The 23,071-nt window shown below is 41.3% G+C and overlaps 4 protein-coding genes across 4 annotated transcripts; 1 reads left to right on the top strand and 3 right to left on the bottom strand.

The window, feature by feature from the left end:
* Positions 1-576: 576 nt before the first annotated feature.
* On the bottom strand, positions 577-2,725 carry LOC125264862 (cornifelin homolog B-like). The gene is made up of 4 exons (XM_048184654.1): positions 2,655-2,725; positions 2,316-2,445; positions 1,985-2,139; positions 577-1,339 (listed from the first exon to the last, which is right to left on the bottom strand). The coding sequence occupies exons 2-4, from the start codon at positions 2,416-2,418 to the stop codon at positions 1,217-1,219; spliced, it is 381 nt and encodes a 126-aa protein (XP_048040611.1). The 5' UTR covers positions 2,419-2,445; positions 2,655-2,725; the 3' UTR covers positions 577-1,216.
* A 4,425-nt stretch (positions 2,726-7,150) lies between these two features.
* On the bottom strand, positions 7,151-8,675 carry LOC125264861 (cornifelin homolog B-like). Its single transcript, XM_048184652.1, has 4 exons — positions 8,373-8,675; positions 8,110-8,225; positions 7,835-7,989; positions 7,151-7,625 (listed from the first exon to the last, which is right to left on the bottom strand). Exons 2-4 carry the CDS (start codon positions 8,210-8,212, stop codon positions 7,503-7,505), a joined length of 381 nt encoding a protein of 126 aa, XP_048040609.1. The 5' UTR covers positions 8,213-8,225; positions 8,373-8,675; the 3' UTR covers positions 7,151-7,502.
* Positions 8,676-19,340: 10,665 nt separating this feature from the next.
* LOC125264129 (nuclear apoptosis-inducing factor 1-like) lies at positions 19,341-20,302 on the top strand. The gene is made up of 2 exons (XM_048183356.1): positions 19,341-19,960; positions 20,052-20,302. The coding sequence occupies exons 1-2, from the start codon at positions 19,543-19,545 to the stop codon at positions 20,291-20,293; spliced, it is 660 nt and encodes a 219-aa protein (XP_048039313.1). The 5' UTR covers positions 19,341-19,542; the 3' UTR covers positions 20,294-20,302.
* A 245-nt stretch (positions 20,303-20,547) lies between these two features.
* Positions 20,548-21,324, bottom strand: LOC125264128 (putative nuclease HARBI1). Its single transcript, XM_048183354.1, has 2 exons — positions 20,756-21,324; positions 20,548-20,686 (listed from the first exon to the last, which is right to left on the bottom strand). The coding sequence occupies exons 1-2, from the start codon at positions 21,318-21,320 to the stop codon at positions 20,592-20,594; spliced, it is 660 nt and encodes a 219-aa protein (XP_048039311.1). The 5' UTR covers positions 21,321-21,324; the 3' UTR covers positions 20,548-20,591.
* Positions 21,325-23,071: the final 1,747 nt, after the last annotated feature.

The raw sequence follows: 23,071 nt of genomic DNA, 5'->3' as shown, positions 1-23,071 counted from the left end.
ACTTTTAAATGCATCATTATGCTAATTGCAAACATACGAGGAGAGTTCTCTGCAAACCCCCATGACTAACAGATCAACATGTTACTACATTTCTCTCTGAAACAGTAGGACATTAAATTAAATTGAATGTGGAGGATTTTAACTGTGTCAAGATGATTGACAGGGCAGTTTAAATGGTAACTAAGCGAAGTAATATGTCCCAAAAACTTGCCTACTCTTCTGCTACACAATAAAAAGTATATAGTTTTTCTTCACAAAAACATTTAAGGCATAGTTTAAGTAGGCGAATTGGGAAATCTCCGAAATTGCCTACCCTACCTTTAATTGTAAAAAGAAGAAAATGGGTGGACATTCATATGAAAAAAATTAATCAAGATAATTTTGTCCTGGGCCCTGTGAATTTTAATATTAAAAGTAATTTCGGTCTAGATCAGTTCATTAGTTGCATGGTGCTTTTTTGAGCTTGTCAGTCCCAGTTCCTGTTCACTTTTTGTAAAAGTGGAAAACAGTAGCCTATAATTGTTTCTAAGGATCATTTCTGAAAATAATTCTTTTTTCTTTTTTTCTTTTTCTTTTTCTTTTTTTGATAGAACGATTATCTTTTTAATCAGCTTTATTGAGTGCCCCAACATATTTTTATATTCTATACATTTAATCATATACAGATCTGCGCAAACACATCTTTTTCACATTTTTTCTAATATCAAACCTCCAGTGTCACATATCAATGGCTCAATATAGCAACTTTCCAACTACAGTGAAAATCATATTAAGCAGATATTTTTATAAAGATACAGAGTGTGAGATAAAAAGAAAAGAATATACTATAACTTTAAAAATTAAAGCATAATACAACAATCTATAATAAAAATAATTAATGTGTTGTGACACTAAATATGCTATAACACTAAAAATCCTAAATTGGCATATTCCTTAAGGGAATTCATTGTTCAAAAATGCTTCATTTCCTGTATTAAAGCTGTACACCAACAATATGTAAAACATTCCACTACAATACAATGCCAAGGGCTGATCTCAGGTCAGTGTGTGTGGGAGGAAGATCAAAAGCTCTGATTACACCTGCAGAACAGTAAGTCTTTGTTTTTTGGACTGATGTGACTGACGTGAAGGACAAAGAACACTTTAGAGAATGTATTGTGAAAATTGTGAAATTGTGAAAAAAAGCTGATGAAGATGAGGAAGATGATGGTGATCTTTAGGTTGGCCTGTTGTTGAACAGAGTGATAGGATGGAGTCTTGCCTTCATCTCCCGTCTGATCTGGCACCATGAGCATGGTCCACAGAAGAAAGAGTACACGCAGTCATTACAGATAGAGTCCTGCATGAAGAAAAATTGGGTTAAACATAATGAACCACAATTTAAGATCTTTGACCTTTTGTGATGGTGTTCAACAGTTTGTAGTCTCTAGTAAGACAAGCTCAATAGATCTAGTCAGGTAAGATGCTATATTGAATTTAACGCAGATGAAAACGAGGCTGTGAGAGATAGATGTTAAGTTTGTTCAACTTGAAGCAAGCTGAGCAGACCTGTCGGTGTATGACATAAAAGTACTGCGAGAGCGATTCGAAAACATGCAGAGCTGTCTGCTCTCTAATCGCTCTTGTGGCACTTTGATGGTCTGCTCAGTGCGCTTCAAGTCAAACACTCCTAATGGCACAGACTGAATAAGGCCCTAGATCATGTAATTTTCACAACTCACAACTTTCAAAATAGTTTTTGTCTACTGAAAGTTTTTGGGGTTTTTTTTCTTCTTTTTTTCAGAAAGAAAGTTTTGGTAACTCAACAAGGTATGTTGTTAAACAACAGTACAATCCATTTAACAAACTCTACTTATAACCATCACAGACTCGTTTTCATTCTTGTCAAAATTTAAATATGGCACTACCCTGATTAAGGTACACTGATTCAGCTTGTCACAGCACACAATTAAAAAAAAAAAAGTCTCTTTGTCTTTGTCTTTACCGTGATGCCGTAACGTCGGCGCATGGACACCCTCATGGAGAGAGTAACTGGAGGAATACATCCGCAGCTGTCTAGTAGAGGGAGACAGAGACATTCTCCGTGGTCTCTGGCTGTAATGCAGGCGAAGCAGGGGAAACACCACACAGAGAAACAACCTGCAGAATCACCAGAAGACCGCCCAACTAATTATTCTACCTTAACAATCAGACTGTCAGTTTTCTGTCGAAAGCACATGCTAAAATCATTCATCTAAAGAGAGTGTTTCTACAGCAGTCAGAGATTTAACTTTTTTCTTAAAAGTCTTAATTCATACAGAAACACACAAACTTACATTCATTGACGTTGTCGCATTCGCAGATGCTGGTGCTCCACTGGTCTGATGCAGCAGCCACTATCAATGGCTTGGGCTGCTGAATCACCATCTTGGTTGCCATGATGAATGTTTCTCAAAATTAATAACTCTGAAATCCCAGAAGAAAACTATAATTAAGAATCTAAAGCATAATTTTAGAAATTATTAAACAGGTGACTTCAAAAACTCAGACAATAAAATGTGTTTTATATATAAACTATATATATATATATATATATATATATATATATATATATATATATATATATATATAACAACTTTTCTCAACAGTTGCTTCGGTAGCAGATTTTGCCTTACCTGGGACAGAGATGCAAGTTCAGTAAGCGATTGACACCTTGAGAGGGTGATGCTGTTATTTATTTATGAGGTAGGGAGGAAGTCTGGAATGTCTAGACATAGATTCACACTCATACACGTCCACACGTACGCACATAGTAAAGGATGCTTATCACAGAACAACTTTCTAGCTGTGTTTTCATCAGACTGGAACATGGCAATAATGAGAAAAATGACAAGTATGCAAGATCAATAGATTTTGAAAAATTGACAAGAAATGCAACATGATTGTAAAGCTTGTGTTGTAATCCCCTGTAGTTATTCCTATTGTATTACATTTTGTCTTTTGGAAATAAGAGAAAGTACCTAAAACATGTATAATGAGGTGAGATTAATATCTTAATTAATAGATTAATATCTTAATATGCAGGTCTTTAGTTGTTGTGAAACTCTCTGCAAATCTTTGCAAAAACAACAGAATTATTGATTAATCCTCAGTACACGTAACATAAACGTCAGGAACATTTTATGAAACCATTTGATCGTTCTTACTGATTATACAAAGATAGGCCTAATATCATTGACTGCCAGTACAATATGTCTTTACGTTTCCCAGTCTTCTAGCATGTACTTTAAGGTTACAGTAAATAGTAGTGTATGTTTAGATAAAAAGTATCTGCTAAATTGCAAATCCCTAATAACACAGAAGACTATTCAGGTGTACTTTCTTTCTTTATTTCTTTCTATAATTTGACAAATGTTTAAAAAAAATAATGATGAAATAATTCATTTTAATTGTTTGTAGACAATGGAAAAAACAAGAAGATAAAATGAAAGGAAGCGTTTTTGAAACAAGGTGATTAGCAAGGAAAAACTCCCAAGTGATGACGTCACAGGGTGCTTCCAGCATTTAAAAGGGGCACCTGAAAATACGTAATCAGTTTCAATGTCTAAAGAAAGCCGCTTGTCTGTGTGCTGTGTGAAGATTGCAGTGTGTGATACAGGAACAGGTGAGCAAACAATTTAAATGCTGTATCCCTCCTTGCTTGCGTTTCATAATGCCTGCCGATGGTCATGATACGTGTGTTATACAGTGGTGGTCAGAATTATTGGCACCCTTGGTAAATATGATCAAAGATGACTGTAAAAATAAATCTGCATTGTTTATCCTTTTGATCTTTAATTCATAAAATGAAATTTTTTATGAGTAAAATATCTCTGAAGTATATTCCCATTCATATTTACATTTTTTTAGCACTCCAGGGTGATCATAAACATGAAATTGTCCAGCCATGACTTCCTGTTCCACAGGAGTATAAACATGAGGAAACACAAAGGCCAAATTCCCTTAATCATTCATCACTTTAATCAATGAGTAAAACCAAAGAATATAGTTCTGATGTGCAGCAAAGGATTGTTGAGCTTCACAAAATAGAAAGTGGCTATATGAAAATAGCTAAAGCATTGAAAATCCCCATTTCCACTATCAGGGCAATAATTAAGAAGTTCAAATTAACTAAAGATGTTACAAATCTGTCTGGGACATGTATCTAAATCGCCCTAATGCGCGGTGAGGAGGAGAGTTTGAGTGGCCAAAGACACTCCAAGGATCACAACTGGAGAATTGCAGAGATTAGTTGAGTCTTGAGTCTCAGTTGTCAGACAAGACTGGAACTTCAAACGGGACCGGCTTCTATGGTCAGATGAAACTAAAAAAAAGAGCTTTTTGGCAGCAAACCCACCAGCTGGGTTTGGTGCACACATGGATAAAAAGTACCCCATGCCCACGGTTAAATATACTGCTGGATCTTTAATGTTGTGGGCCTATTTTTCTGCTTCATGGCTTCTACCAAATATCAACAGATAAAAAATCAAAACCTGACCTCTTCTGCTAGAAATCCAATAATGGGCCGTGGTTGGATCTACCATCAGGACAATGATCCAAAACAAACATCAAAACCAACACAAAACTGTGTCACTGAGCACAAAATGAAGCTTCTGCCATGGTCTTCCCAGTCCCCTGACCTGAACCCTAAAGAAAATGAGTGGAGTGAACTGAAGATAAGAGAAGCACTAACATGGAGCTGGGAATCTGAAGGATCTGGAGAGATTCTGCATGAAGGAATGGTCTCTGATCTCTTGTCAGGTGTTCTCCAAACTCATCAGGCATTATAGAAGAAGAGTCAGAGCTGTTTTCTTGGCAAAAGGAGGTTGCAAAAACTATTGAATAAAAGGGTGCCAAAAATTGTGGCCAACGTGTTTTGGATATAAACATTTATTTCATAATGTGACTTTCCCCCCACTTTCAATTCTTTTTCTTCAATGAAAGGTTAGATTTTTGCTAATTTTATGAATTAAAGATCAAAAGGATAAACAATGCAGATTTATTTTTACAGTCATCTTTGATTATATTTACCAAGGGTGCCAATAATTCTGAATGTATGTCTAGGAGTGGAACATGCACATTCAGCCCTCAAGGGGGCTGGATGTGTGCATTGTGATGTTTTCTTTCTGAGACAGCTCCGCTCTCGGCTGGCGCTCTTCATGAGTGAAGAGAGTCAAGCCGCTGAGCCTCGCGGCCCGAGTTCTGCGCATGCCGAGGCAGCGCGCAGCTTATGACTCACACTACAGTCAGACTTAGCTTGGAATGGTCTGGCTCGAAGTGCGAGACTGCAAGCAGCCACTTGGACGAGCGATATCTGCGCAGTCATAAATGCACTGCTCTGGTGAGCCTTCCATTTCTTCCAGACCTGCACACTGAGGTGACAGGTTCGTGGGAACATCCTTTCTCTGTTCACATGGCCCATTCTGCTTTGAACTATTTTAACGTAGAGGGGCTGAGTGAGTGGTTATGAAAGGATGCCATGGGTGGAGAGAAATTTAGCGAGTTATCTTTCCCCGGGGACATCCTCATCTATGAAGACTCCCGTTTTGCCCTCTAAGCCATGTCAGATGACATCAAGATTAGTGGGCAAAGTGTATTCAGCGGCTGGTCAGACTGGTGGAGCTTTGCGTACTATGTTAGTATTACAAGCTTACCAGGCAAATCTGCTTAAGGACCTGGATCAGGGGGAGGGGCTTTCCCCTGAGGCAGTCTCCGAACTGTGCATGACAGGCAGCTCATTACCTTGGACGGTCTATGGCGGCTCTGGTGCCAGTGGAGAGGCATTTGTGACTTAATTTGTCAGGCATCAAGGAGTATGACAAAGCTATACTCTTGGATGCCCCTGTCTTGCCCTTTGGACTGTTCGGCGCCTCCGTTGAAACAGTAGTGAACAGGTTTAGAGAGGTGCGTGCACAGACGGCTGCCTTTGGGACGTTCATTCCTCACCGAGTGCAGGCTCCTCCTAGACCATCTGAGCCTTTGCCAGGGACGAGTTCCTAGAAAGAAGAGCAGAAGGTGAGTGCTTCGCCTCCAAGGAGGGGTGGGCGGTGTCGTCGTCATAGAGGTAAGCCGCACTCAGTTCAAAAGTTCTTTAATAAGTCAGAAAAAGAAAAAAAAGGCATGAAAAGGGCTGCTATTCAGGTTGTGCCCCGTTCTGCAATCCCTTTTATTTGAAAATATCTTTTTCCAAAAAAAAAAAAAAACTATGTTTTGTTGTATATCTTTTCCCTCCCCCTCTGAGAAGGGCGTGGGGTACAGAATGTTGTTTTTTTGAGGAAAGGCAACAATGGATTTTTTTAAGGGGAAATTATCTCTTTCTCCCCCTCTGAGGGTGCTGGGGTACAATAGTTATGCTTATGAGGAGAATAAGAATTTCCTCCCTCCCCCTCTGAGGAAGGAGTTAGGGTGCAGATAATTGCTATTGGAAGAGTATGATGATAAAAAAATTACGAAGGGATGGCTGGCATTAGGTTGAGCTGGCAAAGCTGTCTGTTTGGCTCCCTGATAATATTCTTAATTAGAGTGGCCAGATGTGGGCAGATTCTCTGTCACCTTACCCAGGTGGGTATTAAGGTGGGTTTTACTTTTTATACACTGCGTGCTCCCTGCAATGTCATCACTGCGTTGGCCATAATTGGCTAAGTTGTTACACATGTCTCAGACACCTGGGTCCTGTGGGATGCATCCCCATTGCGTCAGCTGACGTGCCGTCTTGTTCCTCTCTCAGAGAGCCATGGTTGCATGTGTAACCTGAGACATTTTCTGTAATGGCAGTGTTAGGGTTAGCGGATATAATATACAATTTGCACAGTATAAAAATCATTATGTCTATGGAAAGTCCCCATAAAACATGGAAACCCATATGTGTGTGTGTGTGTGTGGTCCGGGACCAAAATTCATGTGGGGATGTTTTGCTTTTTTGGTCCCCATGAGGAAAACAGCTTATAAATCATACTAAATCATGTTTTTTGTTGTTGTTGTTGTTGTTGTTGTTTTCCTGTGATGGGTAGGTTTAGGGTTGGGGGATAGAATTTACAGTTTAAAAAAATTGTCACCATAAAACATGAAAACCCAACAAGTGTGTGTGAGTGTGCACTAAATCAAAAGAACATTAAAAAGGAGTGCAGTTTTTATCATAATTCTTTTTATTTCAACACATGAAATGACATAATACATTAAAAAATATTCATAAAATTAAACAAAACATAACTAAAAAGCAACAGCTTTGAAACAAAATTAACAAGGACCTTATGATTCCAAGTGATAAACTCACAGTTGATACAAACAGTGTTCCATTAAGTCTAAGGAAGCATCAATATGGCTGTTACCCTAAAGAATCATATATTTTTAGAGAAGAGTTTTCAGTCTTCATTCCTCAGCAGACTACAACTGAAATCCACATCACTCCTTGGGTCAGAACTGAATTCCAAACGGAGTTCATTTTAGAGTTGAAGTTATAATTCGGTGACTGATGATGAAGTGTTTTATTTTGCTCGGTAGCTTAAGAGGGTGACGGGTTGGTTGCGAGCCTTCATCTCACGTCTTATCTGGCAATAGGAGCACGGCCCACAGCAGAAGGATAACACACAGTCATTGCAAATAGAGTCCTGATGAAGAGAGAAAGAAATCAGTCAGTCACTGAACATAAAAGAATATTTATCTAAATGATTCTTTATTTGAGAAAGCCTGTCTTATCTAAAATTAAGCAACTATTTTTTCTTGTTTTAATTGTCAATACATTTTTACTGGAGAAAAAAAAAAAAAAAAGAATGATTAAGATATGCATTTTTTTGTAGTGAATTTTTGTAGTCATTACCTCAATGCCATAGGTGCGTCGGACAGACACTCTCATTGCCATAGTGATGGGTGGGATGAGGCCAAAACTGTCCAACAGAGGCAGGCAGAGACATTCTCCATGATCTCTGGCTGTGATGCAGGCGAAACATGGGCAGCACCAGAACGCAAAGCAACCTGCCGAACAAGGTGTGGAAAATCAGTAACCATACAAAGAAAAATAAGAAGAAACCTACCAATTACCAACCTACTAAATATTCGACTATCCATAGTAATTTTCATAAAAAATGCACTCACAATCATTGAGGTTGTCACATTCGCAGATGCTGGTGGACCACTGGTCAGAACCAGGAGCCAAAATGAGGGGCTTAGGCTGCTGAATCACTATCTTAGTTGCCATGATGACTTGTGCTCTGAAAGACAACACACATTAAGAAATGTTTAGGACTGAAACATGTATTTAAAAGGTAAGCTCAATAGATCGTATGTGCACAACAAAGTTAAGTAAGTTTTATTATCAAAAGACAGGGGTGTCTCATTTAATTCTGCACAGTTCTTACCACAGGAGAGGAGAGACTGTGGGAACGACAATGAAGATCAGGACTGAGAGTCCGTGAAATCTGAGTGTGACTTTATAGAACCAGCAATGTACATAACACATGCGTAGAGACAAGAGATTAGCATCACACAACGTCTCCACAGAGCCAGAGCAGGTTAGTCAGGTACATGTTTTTCTTCTTATCGATAGATTTTAGGTGATTACCAGTTCTGCTGACGTGAGACATAATGATTCATCTTAATGAGACTGTATACTGATACTGAAAACTATCTATGAGAAAGAAAAGAATGCAAAAAAAAACCAAAAAAAAAAAACACAACAATCACCCAGATCCTCAAGCCAAATATTTCACATAAAGCAGTAACAGTGGCAAAGAGAGGTTCTGGATGTTAAACTCATGTTTTTGACATACCAGCCTTTTAATTAAAGCACTATTGCTGTTTTATCATTCTTCATACACAATATCTAACATAGTGCGTATGGGATGTTGAACAGATGTTATTTTTTTTAAAAGTAATATATGCTGTAAATTAAAATATGCACTACAATTTAAAAATTTGGGGACAGTATGATTTAAAAAAATAAATAAATAAATAAATTAATACTTATTAAATTAATACATTAAATTCATAAAAAAAGTGACAGTAAAGTTATTTATAATGATTTCTATTTAAAAAACAATTTTCTTTCTAAGTTTATATCCATTTAAAGAATCTTAAAAATGTATCAAGGTTTCCACAAAAATATTAAACATGACAACTGTTTTAATAAGAAATAATAATTAGGTAACACTTTATAAATTATTAAACATTAATAATAAATTAAAATTAATAAATTATTATTAAACATTAATAAATAATTAACAAACATTACATAACGCTTAGATCATTAGTTAATATAGCTAGCACATAGCTAGAAATATGAGATAATGTGCTTGTCAGTGTTTATTAATGAACTGATTATTTCAAAACACAAGATGTAATGCGAACATTTGGTTTAATCACCAAAACACAACAATATGTTCTTCTTTCATTTTAGTACTTTTAACAATCAGTTAACTCAATAGCAAACAATGCAAGATACATGTTTCAAATCACCCTTGTTGCTGAAATAGTTACACAGGCTACAGATGAAACATTAGAAAATACACTAACATTACCTAAATTACATAATTGTTTGTAATAGAGTTTCTTTGTATTCACTTTTGTACTATTTTCACAAATAAGGTATACATTTTCAAAACTCTTAGTACATAAATCCAAACTGATCACACTTGTAACACAGCTAGTCATTCTTTCAAAACCTGATCTCATGCTTTCATTCTAGCTGTTTCTTTCTAACTATTTCTTTTTCTTTGTACTCTGTCCTGCTCTGTGTTCATCCATTTTCATTTTACATGATCACTGTTTCAAAACACAATATCATTGTAATATGTAATGAGAACATTTGGTTTAATCACCAAAACACAACAGCATGTATGATCTTCTTTCAATTTAGTACTTTTAACATTCAGTTAATACAATAGCAAACAATGCAAGATACATGTTTCAAATCACCCTTGTTGCTGAAATATTTACACAGGTTACAGATGCCACCTCAGAAAATATACTTACACTACCTAAATTACATAATTGACATAAATTCCATTTTGTTTTTAAATATGTCCAATAGGTCTAATAAGGATTTTGTGTGGGTGAAGTAACATCAGAAGGAGTCAATGATAATGTATAAAAAGTTCAAAATCGAGAACTCTTTGGCCATAAATATGCCCATTGTGTCAAATATGCAATACTCTATGGCTGAAGTAACCTCAGAGTGAGGCATATATATAAAGTTCATGATCGAGGACTCTTGGGCCAGAAATATGTTAAGTCAGTCAAATATGGACTGCTGTGTGGCTTATCTAACATCTGATGGAGTCAATAAGTATGCATATGAAGTTCATGTTTGAGGACTAATTAGCCAGAAATATGTTCTGTAGGTTTACTATGGACTTCTGTAGGCAGAAGGAGTCAATAGTAATGTATGTTCAAGTCAAGTACTCTTTGGCCAGAAATATGTCCTTTAGGTCAAATATGCAAAACTCTATGGCTGATGTATCATCAGAAGGATTCAATGAGTTAGTATAAAAAGTTCATCATCGAGGACTAATTTGCCAGAAATATGATCAGTAGGTCAAATATAGACTTCCATATGGCTGATGTGACATCAGAAGGTGTCAATGAGTATATATAAAAACTTCAATGTCGAACACTCTGTAGCCAGAAATATGTTCAGTCGGTCAAATATGGACTACTGTCTGGCTTATCTAACATCAGATGGTGATGAAGTTCATGACTAATTTGCCAAAAATATGTTCAGCAGGTCTAATATGGACTTCTGTATGGGTGAAGAAACAGAGTGAGGCAATGAGTATGTATAAAAAGTTCATGAGCGAGGACTAATTTGCCAGAGATATGCTCTGTAGCTCAAACATGGGCTCATGTATGGCTGAAGGAACATCAGAGTGAGGCAAAGAGTATGTATACAAAATTCATGATCGAGGACTCTTGGGACAAAAAATGTTGAAGTAGGTCTAATACGGACTTTTGTTTGGCTGAAATAAAATTGGCGCTCTTCTGCCAGAAATATGTTCTTTGTGAAGTTCCTAAACGTAATTTAGGGAGGAGCAAGCCCATCTAATCTTCCAGTCAACAACCAGAGTATATAAGCAGCTGCTTACCTCTCTTCCGTCTAAGCTGTTCAAGCATCCCTCCACCTCCCCAAACTCCACCTTCATCTCAGGTACCTTGCCCTATGTAATAATCATATCCTATATTTATTCACTGTGGGTGGTATATCATAGCTCGAGTTGAAGATGCTTCATCGAGTTCAAGATCAAGAGCTCTTGGGCCAAAAATATGTTCATTAGGTAAAATGTGGACTACTCTATGGCTGATGTGATATCAGAAGGCGTCAATGAGTATAAAACTCAATATTGAATACTCTTTGGCCAGAACTATGCTCAGTCAGTCAAATATGGACTACTGTGTGGCTTATCTAACACCTGATGAAGTCAATAAGTATGCATATGAAGTTCATGTTTGAGGACTAATTAGCCAGAAATACAGTATGTTCTGTAGGTCTAATATGGACTTCTGTATGCATGAAGTAGCATCAGAAGGAGTCAATAGTAATGTATGTTCAAGTCAAGTACTCTTTGGCCAGAAATATGTCCTTTAGGTCAAATATGCAAAACATCTCAAGTTACGTATGTAACCATGGTTCCCTGAGAACCGGGAACAAGACTCTGCGTTTACCGCATTTGGGGAATGTCACTCGTGAACCAATGTCTGAAAGCCAAGAATCAAACCACTCCAATACCATTGGCCAGCGACGTCATCATAATGCGACCCGGAAGTATATAAGGAGCACCTAGTGGTCAGTACCGTATCATCTTGAGGGACTGTTCAGCAGGCAGCCCGAGGCATGGCATGGCAACGCAGAGTCTCGTTCCCTGTTCTCAGGGAACCATGGTAACATACGTAACCTGAGACGTTCCCTTTCGAAAGGGAACTGAACTCTGTGTTTACCACATTTGGGGAACGATATACCCACGCCGCCATGCTCGAGGAGAGTGCATGCCAAAGATGGCTAGACAAACATCCAGCAGTTTTGAGAGAAATGCCAGAAGCAACTCACCCTCGGGTCACGCAAGGCTGTCAGTGACAGCATTCCCTATTGCCAACAGCCCAAGCTGAGCCTCAAAGAGGCCTTCCGCAGAAAGCCTACCAAGGCTGCTCAAAGCTTCTGGGACCAACATTCCGAGGAAAGAGGTCCCTTAAAGGGAATGTGGCCAGGGAACCGAAGGGAACCCCAGCCAATCACTAAAAGGCCACCAGGGAGGCCGACTTACTCTGACATGGGACAAACTCAGTCTTGGCCAACCCTGTCTGTAAACAGAATCTCTACAAATGCATTCTTCATAGAAGACAGCAAGTAAGAGTGACTGCAAAATGGCAGTAAGCAACTCAAACCGACGCGTAGAGACGGGCATCCTGGAGAGCAGAACTCAGCTGAAACTGGAGTTCAGTCTTATTGAGGGGAGTATACTCTACTCAATCCTAGGATCTACTCAGTGCCTGATTATTTGCACTGAGGAGGCTGTGCGATAAGGAACCCTGATACAGGGGAGCACAAACCAGCCTGGGGGCTGATCTCAACGGGAGGCTTCATAGAAGTCTTCAACCAATGATCAGCTTAGGGAGCTAAGCACAATTACAAAAATAACCCTAAAAGGGGAGTACAAAGCTCAACCTAACAGACAGACCATACTGTAGGCACATAATCATGGAGGCCGGAAAGGTGCCTCCAACATGACCAAAAGTTCTGCATAAAGAACTACATATCACACTAATATACTTAGTCACATAGTGGGAAGTCCAAGAGCAGCCTGACAAGGCTGCACACCTGAACGTCTAACTTGCTGGGAGCAAGAACAAACCACATGACTTCAGTAACAGCAGATAAGACTGTGAGTGCCCAAATAACAGTCCATCCAACACAATCCAACAAGAAGTGCACTTGGTAAAATAACTTTTTACTCTTTAAAGCAAGAGGAGTACAACATACGCCATCACGTGCTAAGGAAGGCCCCAAAACGGGCCTATAACCTCAGTCGGACATGTGGCATCAGCCCATGGCAGTGTTTTCAAGCTCCAGGCGGAACAAATAACCGAACTGCAAGGAGGTTAATAAGTTACCTGGGACCCTGGCCAACTAGCAGCATACTCGGTAAAGCAGCTCTACTCTTTTAGCGAGAGGAGTACACTACAACATACACCAACATGTTCTGAAAGGAGGCCCAGAGGGCCTACCTGTCAACACACGGCGCTAGCTAGTGGCCACTAAAGTTCTAGGAGCAAAAATAGAATCAAGTTACTTACGAGGTAGCTACTTAGCTCAACTAGAGCTAAAGGAGAAACCATGCTCAAAGAAGCAAATGCAGAAAAACCGAACAGCAATGCGGTTTAACACAAAAACTCACCCTGAGAGGCAAGCCACTCAGAAACGTACTCGTACCTTTTATTTTCAAAGTGAGAGGAGTACACAACTGAACTCCAACGTGCTACCCAGGAGGCCTACAAGGCCTATGACTTGTAAACACGTGGCCTCAGGTAATGGCAATCACGACCCACCCATGGCGATGAGTCACATACATACCAACACAAAACTGTGCCAACATGTAACCTGAAAGGAGGCCTAAATAGGGCCTACAACTCCAACCACACGTGGCGCCAGCTAGTGGTATAAAGGGGACCAAGCTCAAAGGGGACCAGCTCTAGATCCAACAAACCATTGTGGGTAACTAGCTTAACACAACCTGAGCTAAGTCTACACATTCCAACAGGCAATGAACCAACATATAATTACAGGGTACAATGAAATGCTAACATGGTCTAAGGGAGGCCTACAAGGCCAACAACCTCAAACGGGTACGAGCATAAACCTGTGGCAATTTTAAAGTACGTGAGCAAAACTCATGACCATATCCTAACAGCGCCTGAAAGCTGCAAACTAGAAGGAGGCTAAAGACAATAGAGCCAACAACTTCTACAGTTATATGCAATATAGCTGCTGTGGCAATGATCACTTAGCGGGAGACCAAACTAAAAGTAAGACTCTCTACACTCAACCTCAGTGTGCAATACAACAGGTGATGCACTCAGTGAAACACAAACCCTAACCGGGGAGTACAAAAGTCACCACGTCCTTAAATAGAGGCCAAAACAGCCTACAATTATGAGAACAGGTGTGCACCGTAAAAAGCTAGCACCGTAACTCAAACCTGAATGTAAATTCAAGGGGCTCAGGGGAAAGACAAATTCATAGCATGTATAAAGCAAAGATAAGGGCCTGCCACCTGAGAAAACAACACCAGGGATGCTAATAGCAGACTGCTACCTTAGCTGTTAACCTCAGCCATTGCACCTACATAAACAAGGGGAACTGAGCATAACAACTCCCTCAGGAGGAGGCCAGAACTAGGAACTATACAACCTAACAAGGGATATTAATACAAAGGGTGGTTTATAACAATAAACAAATTAACCTAGTCCTAGCCTGGGCAGCTAAGCTGATCGAGATGATTTTACAGAGGATTGATTACAGATTGATTTGGCAGCTACGAGAAGAGAACAGACAACTGCATAAAACGATAGAGGACATGAACCACAGCTCTGAAATGGATGAAACAGACTCATCACAGTGTCCTGTGCCCCTGCCTCGCACTCACTCATTAAGAAAGGCAGCTAAGAAACAGACAGTAATCTCTCCTGTCCCAGCTCCACGTCTAAACAAGTCACCAGTAGCTCAAGTGAGTAATCAGACCTCAAAAGAGACTGGAAAACCAGTCATGGATGATGAAAGAGCAGAGCTAGCAGATGAGGAGCCAGACGATGAAACTGAGTTGTCAAGTGAACTTTCAGAAATGAGGCTGCAGTCCACACCAAAGCACAAGATAAGTGTACACACTGCTCGAAGCCCAAGCTTTTCGCACGACCAGGGACACATCCCACCACAGCCACATATACGCCACCCTTCCCCTTCATCTGACTTCAGATTCAGAGAACAACCTGATTACTACCCAAGGCCTCATTATCAGCCAAGAGACTTTGTTCACCACTCTCATTCTCCTCCCACCAGAGAGAGCATTTATCGAGGTCCTACCCCTTCAATACCAGATTTTACAGTAGAGGATCCACGGCAGTTTGCTAGACTCAAGATATCTCTTGACAATTTGCTGCCATATGATGCATCTGAACAGTTTAAATATCTAATTCTGCTTGAGCATCTGAAATTTGAAGAGGCCCTTCTAATTGCGGACTCTTACAGCAACTCCCGCTATCTATACACCCAAACAATGCAATCACTTACTGAACATTACGGACAGCCTCATTAGTTGGCATTACAGAAAATTGCTGACTTAATGGACGGGCCAAATATTCGCAGTGAGGATACGCAGGCCTTTCGGAGGTTTGCCCTCAGAGTCCGGGCATTGGTGGGTATGCTTGACCAGCTGGATGAGAAGGGAGCCTTTGAATTGCAGTGTGGCTCACATGTGGCAAGACTCATGTCCAAACTCCCTCATGATCTCAAGGCTAACTTTAAGAGGTATGTTCACCCCCTCAGAAATCCCATTCCAAACCTACTCGACTTTTCACACTGGCTGGAATTCGAACTGCAGGTGCAACCCACTGACTGTAAACTCAGTACAAGTGAAACAAGGGGACGTGTTGGTCAACAGAAAGAGACTCAGCGACAGCAGCATTTTGCATGGTGCAGATCAGTCTACAAACCCTCCAGCTGCTAAAACTTCAGAATTTCAAAACCCTGGCAAGATTGTGTACTGTCATTACTGTGACAATAACCACCACTATCTTAACCAGTGTACTAACTTTACACAGCTAACCAGTGAGCTCAAAACTAACTGGATTAAGTCAAATAAGAGATGTTGGAGGTGCGGAAGGAAACATCAGGCAGCCCAGTGTAGACTCAAAGCCACATGCAAAACTTGCAAGGGCAAACATCGTCTTGCATGACATCAACATCAAGTCAACAGAGATGAAGGACTCTCATGAGAGACCCCAACAAAGTCAAATGCTATACCTAGATCGTCCAGCAGGTGGCAGCCAATTCCTTCTGAAAATTTGTAAAGTGCTGTTGCATAATGGCAAACATTCAATGATGGCTTATGCAATTCTGGACGATGGTTCTGAACGTACAATTCTGCTTCATGGTGCAGCACAGCAGCTTAAGCTTAATGGACAGACTGAAACTCTATCTTTGAGAACAGTGTGATATGATACCCAAGTCATATAAGGTACAAGAGTATCTTTCACTCTGTCCCCAGCATTTCAGCCAAGCAAAAGGTTCAAAATAACGGGTGCCTTTACTGCTGAGAATTTGAGTTTGGCTAAGCATTCACATCCAGTTACCCTTCTGCAAAGGAGATACCAGCATCTCAAGGGACTGCCTCTTCATGCCTTTTCGCAAATTCAGCCATTGTTGCTTATAGGCTCTGATCATCACCACTTGATCACCCCCATGGAGCCAGTGCGCTTTGGACCACCAGGCGGACCAGCTGCTATAAGGACCAGATTAGGCTGGACACTGCAAGGGCCAGCTAATGTAGTTCAGCACCAGATACCAGAGCAACAATGCCTTTTCACATCTGTGACCTCCACTTCAGAAGAGTTGTTGAAACATGTAGAAAGACTCTGGCAGCTTGACATATTACCATACCGCAATGAGAAGATGGTGACACGCTCACGTTGTGATCAGGAGGCCATCATTCTGCTTGAGACTAAGACAGTAAGGGTAAATGTAAATGGAGTGTTCCGCTATGCCACACCGCTTCTGCGAAAAAAGAACATTCCCCAATTGCAAGCACCTAAAGAGGCCGTTCTTCCTCAACTCAGAGCAATGGAAAGGCGTCTCAGCAAAAGTCTAGAACTCACAAAGACTTATAACCAAGAAATCGAAAGACTGGAGCAATCTGGTTATGTTGTCAAGCTGGCTACTGAAGCAGTTGATCAAACCTCTGAATCGTGGTACATACCGCACCACATGGTACACCATAATGGAAAGCACAGAGTGGTGTACAGTTGTTCCTTTCAGTACCAAGGCCATAACCTCATTGAGTACCTCTCACCTGGGCCTACCCTCACTTCTACTTTACTAGGAGTATTACTTCGTTTCAGAGAGCATGCTATTGCAATCACAAGCGATATCAAGGGCATGTTTCACCAGATTCGTCTGCTCCCAGAAGATAAACCACTTCTCAGATTTCTGTGGCGCAACATGATACACCAGTCAGTGTCTATGAGTGGCAAGTTTTGCCATTTGGGACAACATGCAACCCTATGCTGTGCAACATTTGCTGTCCTAAAACATGTTCAAGAGAACACTGATCCAGGAGAAGACACACGTGTGGCTGTAGAGAAACATTTCTATGTGGACAATTATCTGCAGAGTGTAACTTCTACTGACAAAGCGACTGAAATGGTGAACAAGCTGCAAGCTCTTCTTCTTTCTGGTGGGTTTGAATTAAGACAATGGGCTAGCAACATTCCTTCTGTCGTTGCTCACCTCCCTGTAGAAGTCAGATCTGAGAAAAATGAGAACCCAATAAATCCACATTGGGTTTACATTGGATTTGCCAAGCAGACACACTTGGTTACAAAGCTCGCCTGAGGGAACCACAAGTGCCCACGATGCGGTATGTCTATCAGGTCTTAGCTAGTCAGTACGACCCACTAGGCTACATTATCCCCTTTACAACAAGAGCCAAAGTACTGATACAAAGACTGTGGGATTAAAAACATGAATGGGATGACCCATTGCTACCAAGTGACTTCTTGCAAGCCTGGCATGAATGGGAAGAAGAATTGCAGTATCTGAACAAGATTGCCATACCACGATGCTACACTAGCACAGAACTGGATTCTGAAGTGTGCAAAAGAGACATCCATATATTCTGTGATGCTTCAAATCATGCTTATGGGTCAGTGGCATACCTGAGAACAGAGAGTCCTCAGGGCCAAGTTGAGGTTGCATTTGTGACAGCAAGATCAAGGGTGGCACCAAAACGTCAGTTATCTGTTTCCAGGCTAGAACTGTGTGCAGCACTTATCGAGCTCAGCTGGCAAGATTTTTGGAAAGGGAACTCACCTTGAACATTCAACAGGTGACACTGTGGCTTGGATCAAATCAGATTCATGCAGATATAAAGTGTTTGTAGGCACAAGAATTGCAGAAATTCAGGAGCTGACCACTTCTCAAGCATGGCGTTATGTGAAGTCTGAAAACAATCCTGCAGATGACATTACCCATGGTAAAACACTTCAACAGCTATCAGTGCCAGGTCAGTGGAAACAAGGACCACACTTTTTGTGGCAAGACCTAAGTACCTGGCCTAATGACCCAGAGGAATCAATCCCAGACAGCACAGATGAAGAGAAGAAGGTAACCTTCTGCAGCCTCACCACAGTAGACTTCTCAGACATAATGCAAGAATTCTCACCATACCGCAGTTTTAACCAACTGGTGGAACATGAAGCACAAGAACAGTTAAAAGAAGCCAATCAGGTGAGAGATTTATCTGGCTAAGACTATGCAGCCGCTGAGATCTCACTCCTAAAGCAAGCCCAAGCTATGTGTTTCCCAGTTGAACTTGACTCATTAACATGTGGTAAATCCTTGCCTTCCAACAGTAGATTAATATCACTTGCCCCAGAAATTGACCAGTCTACTGGGCTCATAAGAGTTGGTGGCCGTCTGCGACGTAGTGAGCTGCTTGGGCAAGATACTGCCCATCCAATTGTCCTTGATCCCAAACACCCACTCAGTCAACTCCTGATCCAACATTATGATGAGAAACTCCATCATCCTGGTGCAGAAAGAGTATTTGCTGAGTTGCGCCGAAAATACTGGATCATTAGAGGCCGAGAAGCAGTACGGTGACATCAACATCAGTGTCATGAGTGCAAAAAATGGCGCGGAAAGCCAGAAGTGCCGAAAATGGCAGATTTACCACCAGCCCGACTTCGTCTCTACTGCCCAGCTTTTTATTGACTGGTGTTGATTGTTTTGGGCCTTTCACAATCAAAGTAGGCCGCCGCAATGAAAAACGGTGGGGAATCATATTTAAATGTATGACGACCAGAGGAGTTTACATTGATTTACTCCCCAAAATTGATACAGATTCATTCCTCATGGCCCTGCGCAGATTCATCGCACGCAGAGGAACTCCCCATGAACTCCCCATGAAGAAGCATTTGCCGCTATGCAACCAACTTTGCAAAGTCAGCTTGCAAAGCAGAAAATTCAGTTCAAATGTAATCCCCCTGGAGCGCCTCATTTTGGTGGACTATGGGAGAGAGAGATCAGGGGCCTCATTTATAAAACTTTGCGTAGGTTTTGCGTCAGAAGTGGCATACGGATGATACATAGGACGTGCGTACGCACAGAAATATTCGGATTTATAAAACCGTGCGCACGCACATCCTACGGATTTTTCCCTTAATAAATCACAATCAATTCTAAATGTAGCGCAGCTTTTGCGGCTTCATGACACGCCCATAAATAGTCCGTGAAACGCCCACAAGTTAATATTCATTGATTGCGAAATCATGGCAAACACAGAGAGGAAATCAAAAAAACGTAACTTCACTCAATGTGAAGTAGAAGTTATCGTTGGCGAGGTGGAAAAGAGGAGAAAAATGTTGTTTGGAGGGCACAGTGTGGGCATTACTAATGCCAAAAAGGCACTTGAGTGGCAAACGGTGGCAGACGCCGTAAATGCTGTAGCCTCACAACCTCGGACTGTGGCCGAAATAAAAAAGAAATGGTCGGACATCAAAGTCGAGGCAAAAAAACGTCTAGCGCTCCATCGCCAGAGTGTGTCTGCCACGGGTGGGGGAAAGGGGACACCGGAGCTGACCCCTCTTGATGAGAGACTGGCGGCAATTATTGGGGAATCCCTATTAAGTGGAGTGGTGACTGAGGCGGAGGGGGACACTGACGCGCCAGATGCACCGGGTGACACAGGTAAGAGAAATAAGTAAAATGAATGCAGTCAAGTCACATGTATGCAGGCTACACAATTACAGTTTATTAATATAGAACAATTTTATTTCAGTTGCTGGGTGTTCCAGCGGGGCCAGTGGTTACGATGCTGCAGCTGAGCAGCCGTCTGGACCCAGCGTCTCCACGGCACGCGGCTCTCAACCCTCCAGCAGTGGACGTGTCCTCACCGATGCAGTCCTTGAAATGCAGAGGGAAGTCATTAGTTCAATCAGAGAGGTGGCCAAGGAGTTGGGCGAAATCAAGACTGCCCTGACTGAAATAAACTGCACGATGAGGGAATTCTTGAATAAATAATATTTTCCACACCTTTTGTTGTTCTTTACAAGCGATGCATCACTTCCAAACGCTGGTGCACAGCAGCAGCATTTGGCTCAAATGCGTGGGGATGGGGTTCAGGGTCGGGGCCAACACAGCAATCGGCGCCAGGGGGTAGAGGCACGTTTTTAAGCTGTGCCACATTGTGTAGCACAGCACATGCCAGCACGATTTGGCACACCTTTTCAGGTGTGTACAATAACCTCCCTCCAGTGCAGTCGAGGCAGCGCCATCTGCCCTTAAACAGGCCGATGGTGCGCTCCACTATAGCGCGAGCTCAGCTGTGGCACATGTTGTAGTGCCTTTCCTCTGCACTATGTGGGTTGAGGAAAGGCGTAAGCAGCCACTGTTTGAGGGGATATCCACTGTCCCCTGCAAGGATAGTGAAAGGGTTAAGACATTGAAGTACATTAAAATGTGAATGTCTATAATCAAACGTACCTAGAAGCCAGCCATCACGTATAGCACCAGCCTCGAGTCTGCGTCCAACACTGCTGTGTCTTAAAATAAATGAGTCATGGGTTGACCCAGGCCACCGAGCTACTACATTAGTGAGCAACATGTCTGCATCACAAATAATTTGGACATTGATTGAATGAAAATGCTTTCGATTAATGAAAGTATTTTCATTAACGTTCGGTGCCCTTATGGCAACATGAGTGCAGTCAATAGCACCGATGACATTTGGGAAACCATACATAGCTGCAAATTGAGCTTTCTTGTTTGCCTGTTCACCCGCCGTGTATGGAAACTTTATGGAATCATGGGACGAAGCTATTATGCCTTTTAACACGTCTGGCATTACCCGGCTAAGGGTCGGCTGAGATATTCCTGACCTGTCAGCCAATTCCCTCTGAAAAGTGCCAGTCGCCAGGAATCCTAGTGTTGTTAGGACTTGAAGTGGGACTGGCACGGCGTGGTTCCTCCGAGTGCTCCTCTGTAACGCCGGGCCCAAAAGCCCGCAGAGGTCCAACAGGACGGCTCGAGGAAGTCGGAACCGGCTCATAAGCCACTCGTCCTCGTTTGCCAGCAAGTCTTCTTGCTGTCTAAAGATGCGTTCACTCCGAATTCTTCCATTTGCCACATCTTCTAAGAGCGCAAGATCAGCCATTGTGCGTCATTACGCATTGTGATGGGGCATTTTATTTCCATCCATTTAATTGCATCTGACAAGCTACAGATGTCGGTAATAATCGACGTGGAAATGGGAAATTGTTCAGCGCAAATGTAATTTCTTGTTGCTTTCTGAATGGTTGAGACATACGCCATACATTGTTTTATCAAAAATAAAACAAACTAAAGGCATATGCATGAATACCATAATTCCGTAGCTTATGAAGAAATGTTTTACTATGAAAACAACTTTCCCCAGTGGACAATTAATCTATCTATCTATCTATCTATCTATCTATCTATCTATCTATCTATCTATCTATCTATCTATCTCCTTAATTATCTATCTATCTGTCTATCTAATTGCAACTATATCTGCTCCGCCAGACGGACGCATTGACGAGAATATCAGTTTTGTACATTATTTCGTTCAGTTAACTATATTATTTATGAGGATGAATTGCACAACATGCCAGTATTGCAGAACATATTTCACTTTTCTTTTTGCAAATATGTGTTCATTTGAATTTCTGTTGTAATTTTCGTTTGATTTTTTTTGTTTGTTTCACTGCTGATCGATCAAACGGGTGTTCGTGTAGGCTGTTAATTGTAAGACTTGCTTTGTGAAGTCTTCATGTTATTTATGAGAGGCAGTATTGTCATTTTCACTTTCACTTTCACGTGTTTCTTCCATCTGCCGACGGTGTCGCCATTTCTCATTTCACCCGTTTTTGTGCGTACGCCTGGGTCAGAGCTTGCGTGAAGGACCGCACATTTTCCCGTCAAGTTTGCTTTTTATAAATATCAATTATTGCGTAGAGAGTGGCGTACGCCTTCTTTTGTGCGTACGCAACGTTTATAAATGAGGCCCCAGGTCTCTAAAATCTGCTCTTAATGTTACGCTTGGGGCCCAACATGTAACTGAGGAAGTGCTAAGTACAGTGCTTACAGAGATTGAAGGCATGTTAAACTCCAAACCCCTGAGTAACGTGTCATCGGATGTAGCAGATGTGGACCCCTTCACTCCGAACAGCCTTTTAATAGGGCGGCCAGACCCTGATTTACCCCAAATTGTCCGAATTACTTGGCAGAAAGTGCTGGAGACATAGCCAGGTCCTTGCCAACCATTTTTGGGCCCACTACATCAAGAGATACTTACCTGAACTGCAAACTCGCACAAAGTGGATGACTGAGGCTGGCAAAGACCTAAAGACTGGGACAGTGGATCACCAATTGCCTCGAGCCCTCTGGCCAGTGGGTAAGGTCTCAGCCATAGTACCAGGAAATACCCTGTAAATTGGGGCAGCTGTTGAATAGGCTTAGTAAGTTGATTTTTATTGGTTGTTTGGGAATTATTGACAGCCATAACTTAGTCCTGCCCCCCAGAGTTTGACGCAACTTGTTATGTTCCGCTCTATCGCTGTGGAGGGCTCGTGTGTACTCAAGCCATAGATGAGTGTGCGTAACTTTGAAAGTAAGTTTAATTTGCATATATAAGGTCTTAAACCTTGTTTATATTGATATTGTTGTATTCTGTTTATACATTTTGATATTGAATGTGTCTTTCTGTTGAAGCTAAGGCTAGCACTATATCAGTGTTACTATCTTTGCACGTGTGTTCAGATGCGCGCTGCATAAGTGAAA

The sequence above is a fragment of the Megalobrama amblycephala genome, linkage group LG3, assembly GCF_018812025.1.
Source record: "Megalobrama amblycephala isolate DHTTF-2021 linkage group LG3, ASM1881202v1, whole genome shotgun sequence".
NCBI classification, from domain to species: Eukaryota; Metazoa; Chordata; class Actinopteri; order Cypriniformes; family Xenocyprididae; genus Megalobrama; species Megalobrama amblycephala.
This window is presented reverse-complemented; position numbering and strand designations above follow the sequence as displayed.

Bases quoted from the DNA above. Each gene is read 5' to 3' on its own strand.
- LOC125264128 (XM_048183354.1), bottom strand. From the start codon at position 21,320: ATGAGCCGGTTCCGACTTCCTCGAGCCGTCCTGTTGGACCTCTGCGGG. The intron at 20,687-20,755 runs GTACGTTTGATT...CTATCCTTGCAG, and splicing joins ACGTGATGGCTGGCTTCTAG to GGGACAGTGGATATCCCCTC.
- LOC125264129 (XM_048183356.1), top strand. From the start codon at position 19,543: ATGGCAAACACAGAGAGGAAATCAAAAAAACGTAACTTCACTCAATGT. The intron at 19,961-20,051 runs GTAAGAGAAATA...ATTTTATTTCAG, and splicing joins AGATGCACCGGGTGACACAG to TTGCTGGGTGTTCCAGCGGG.
- LOC125264862 (XM_048184654.1), bottom strand. From the start codon at position 2,418: ATGGCAACCAAGATGGTGATTCAGCAGCCCAAGCCATTGATAGTGGCT. The intron at 2,140-2,315 runs GTAAGTTTGTGT...GTGATTCTGCAG, and splicing joins ATGCGACAACGTCAATGAAT to GTTGTTTCTCTGTGTGGTGT. The intron at 1,340-1,984 runs GTAAAGACAAAG...TTCTTCATGCAG, and splicing joins GCCGACGTTACGGCATCACG to GACTCTATCTGTAATGACTG.
- LOC125264861 (XM_048184652.1), bottom strand. From the start codon at position 8,212: ATGGCAACTAAGATAGTGATTCAGCAGCCTAAGCCCCTCATTTTGGCT. The intron at 7,990-8,109 runs GTGAGTGCATTT...CTTGTTCGGCAG, and splicing joins ATGTGACAACCTCAATGATT to GTTGCTTTGCGTTCTGGTGC. The intron at 7,626-7,834 runs GTAATGACTACA...TCTCTTCATCAG, and splicing joins GACGCACCTATGGCATTGAG to GACTCTATTTGCAATGACTG.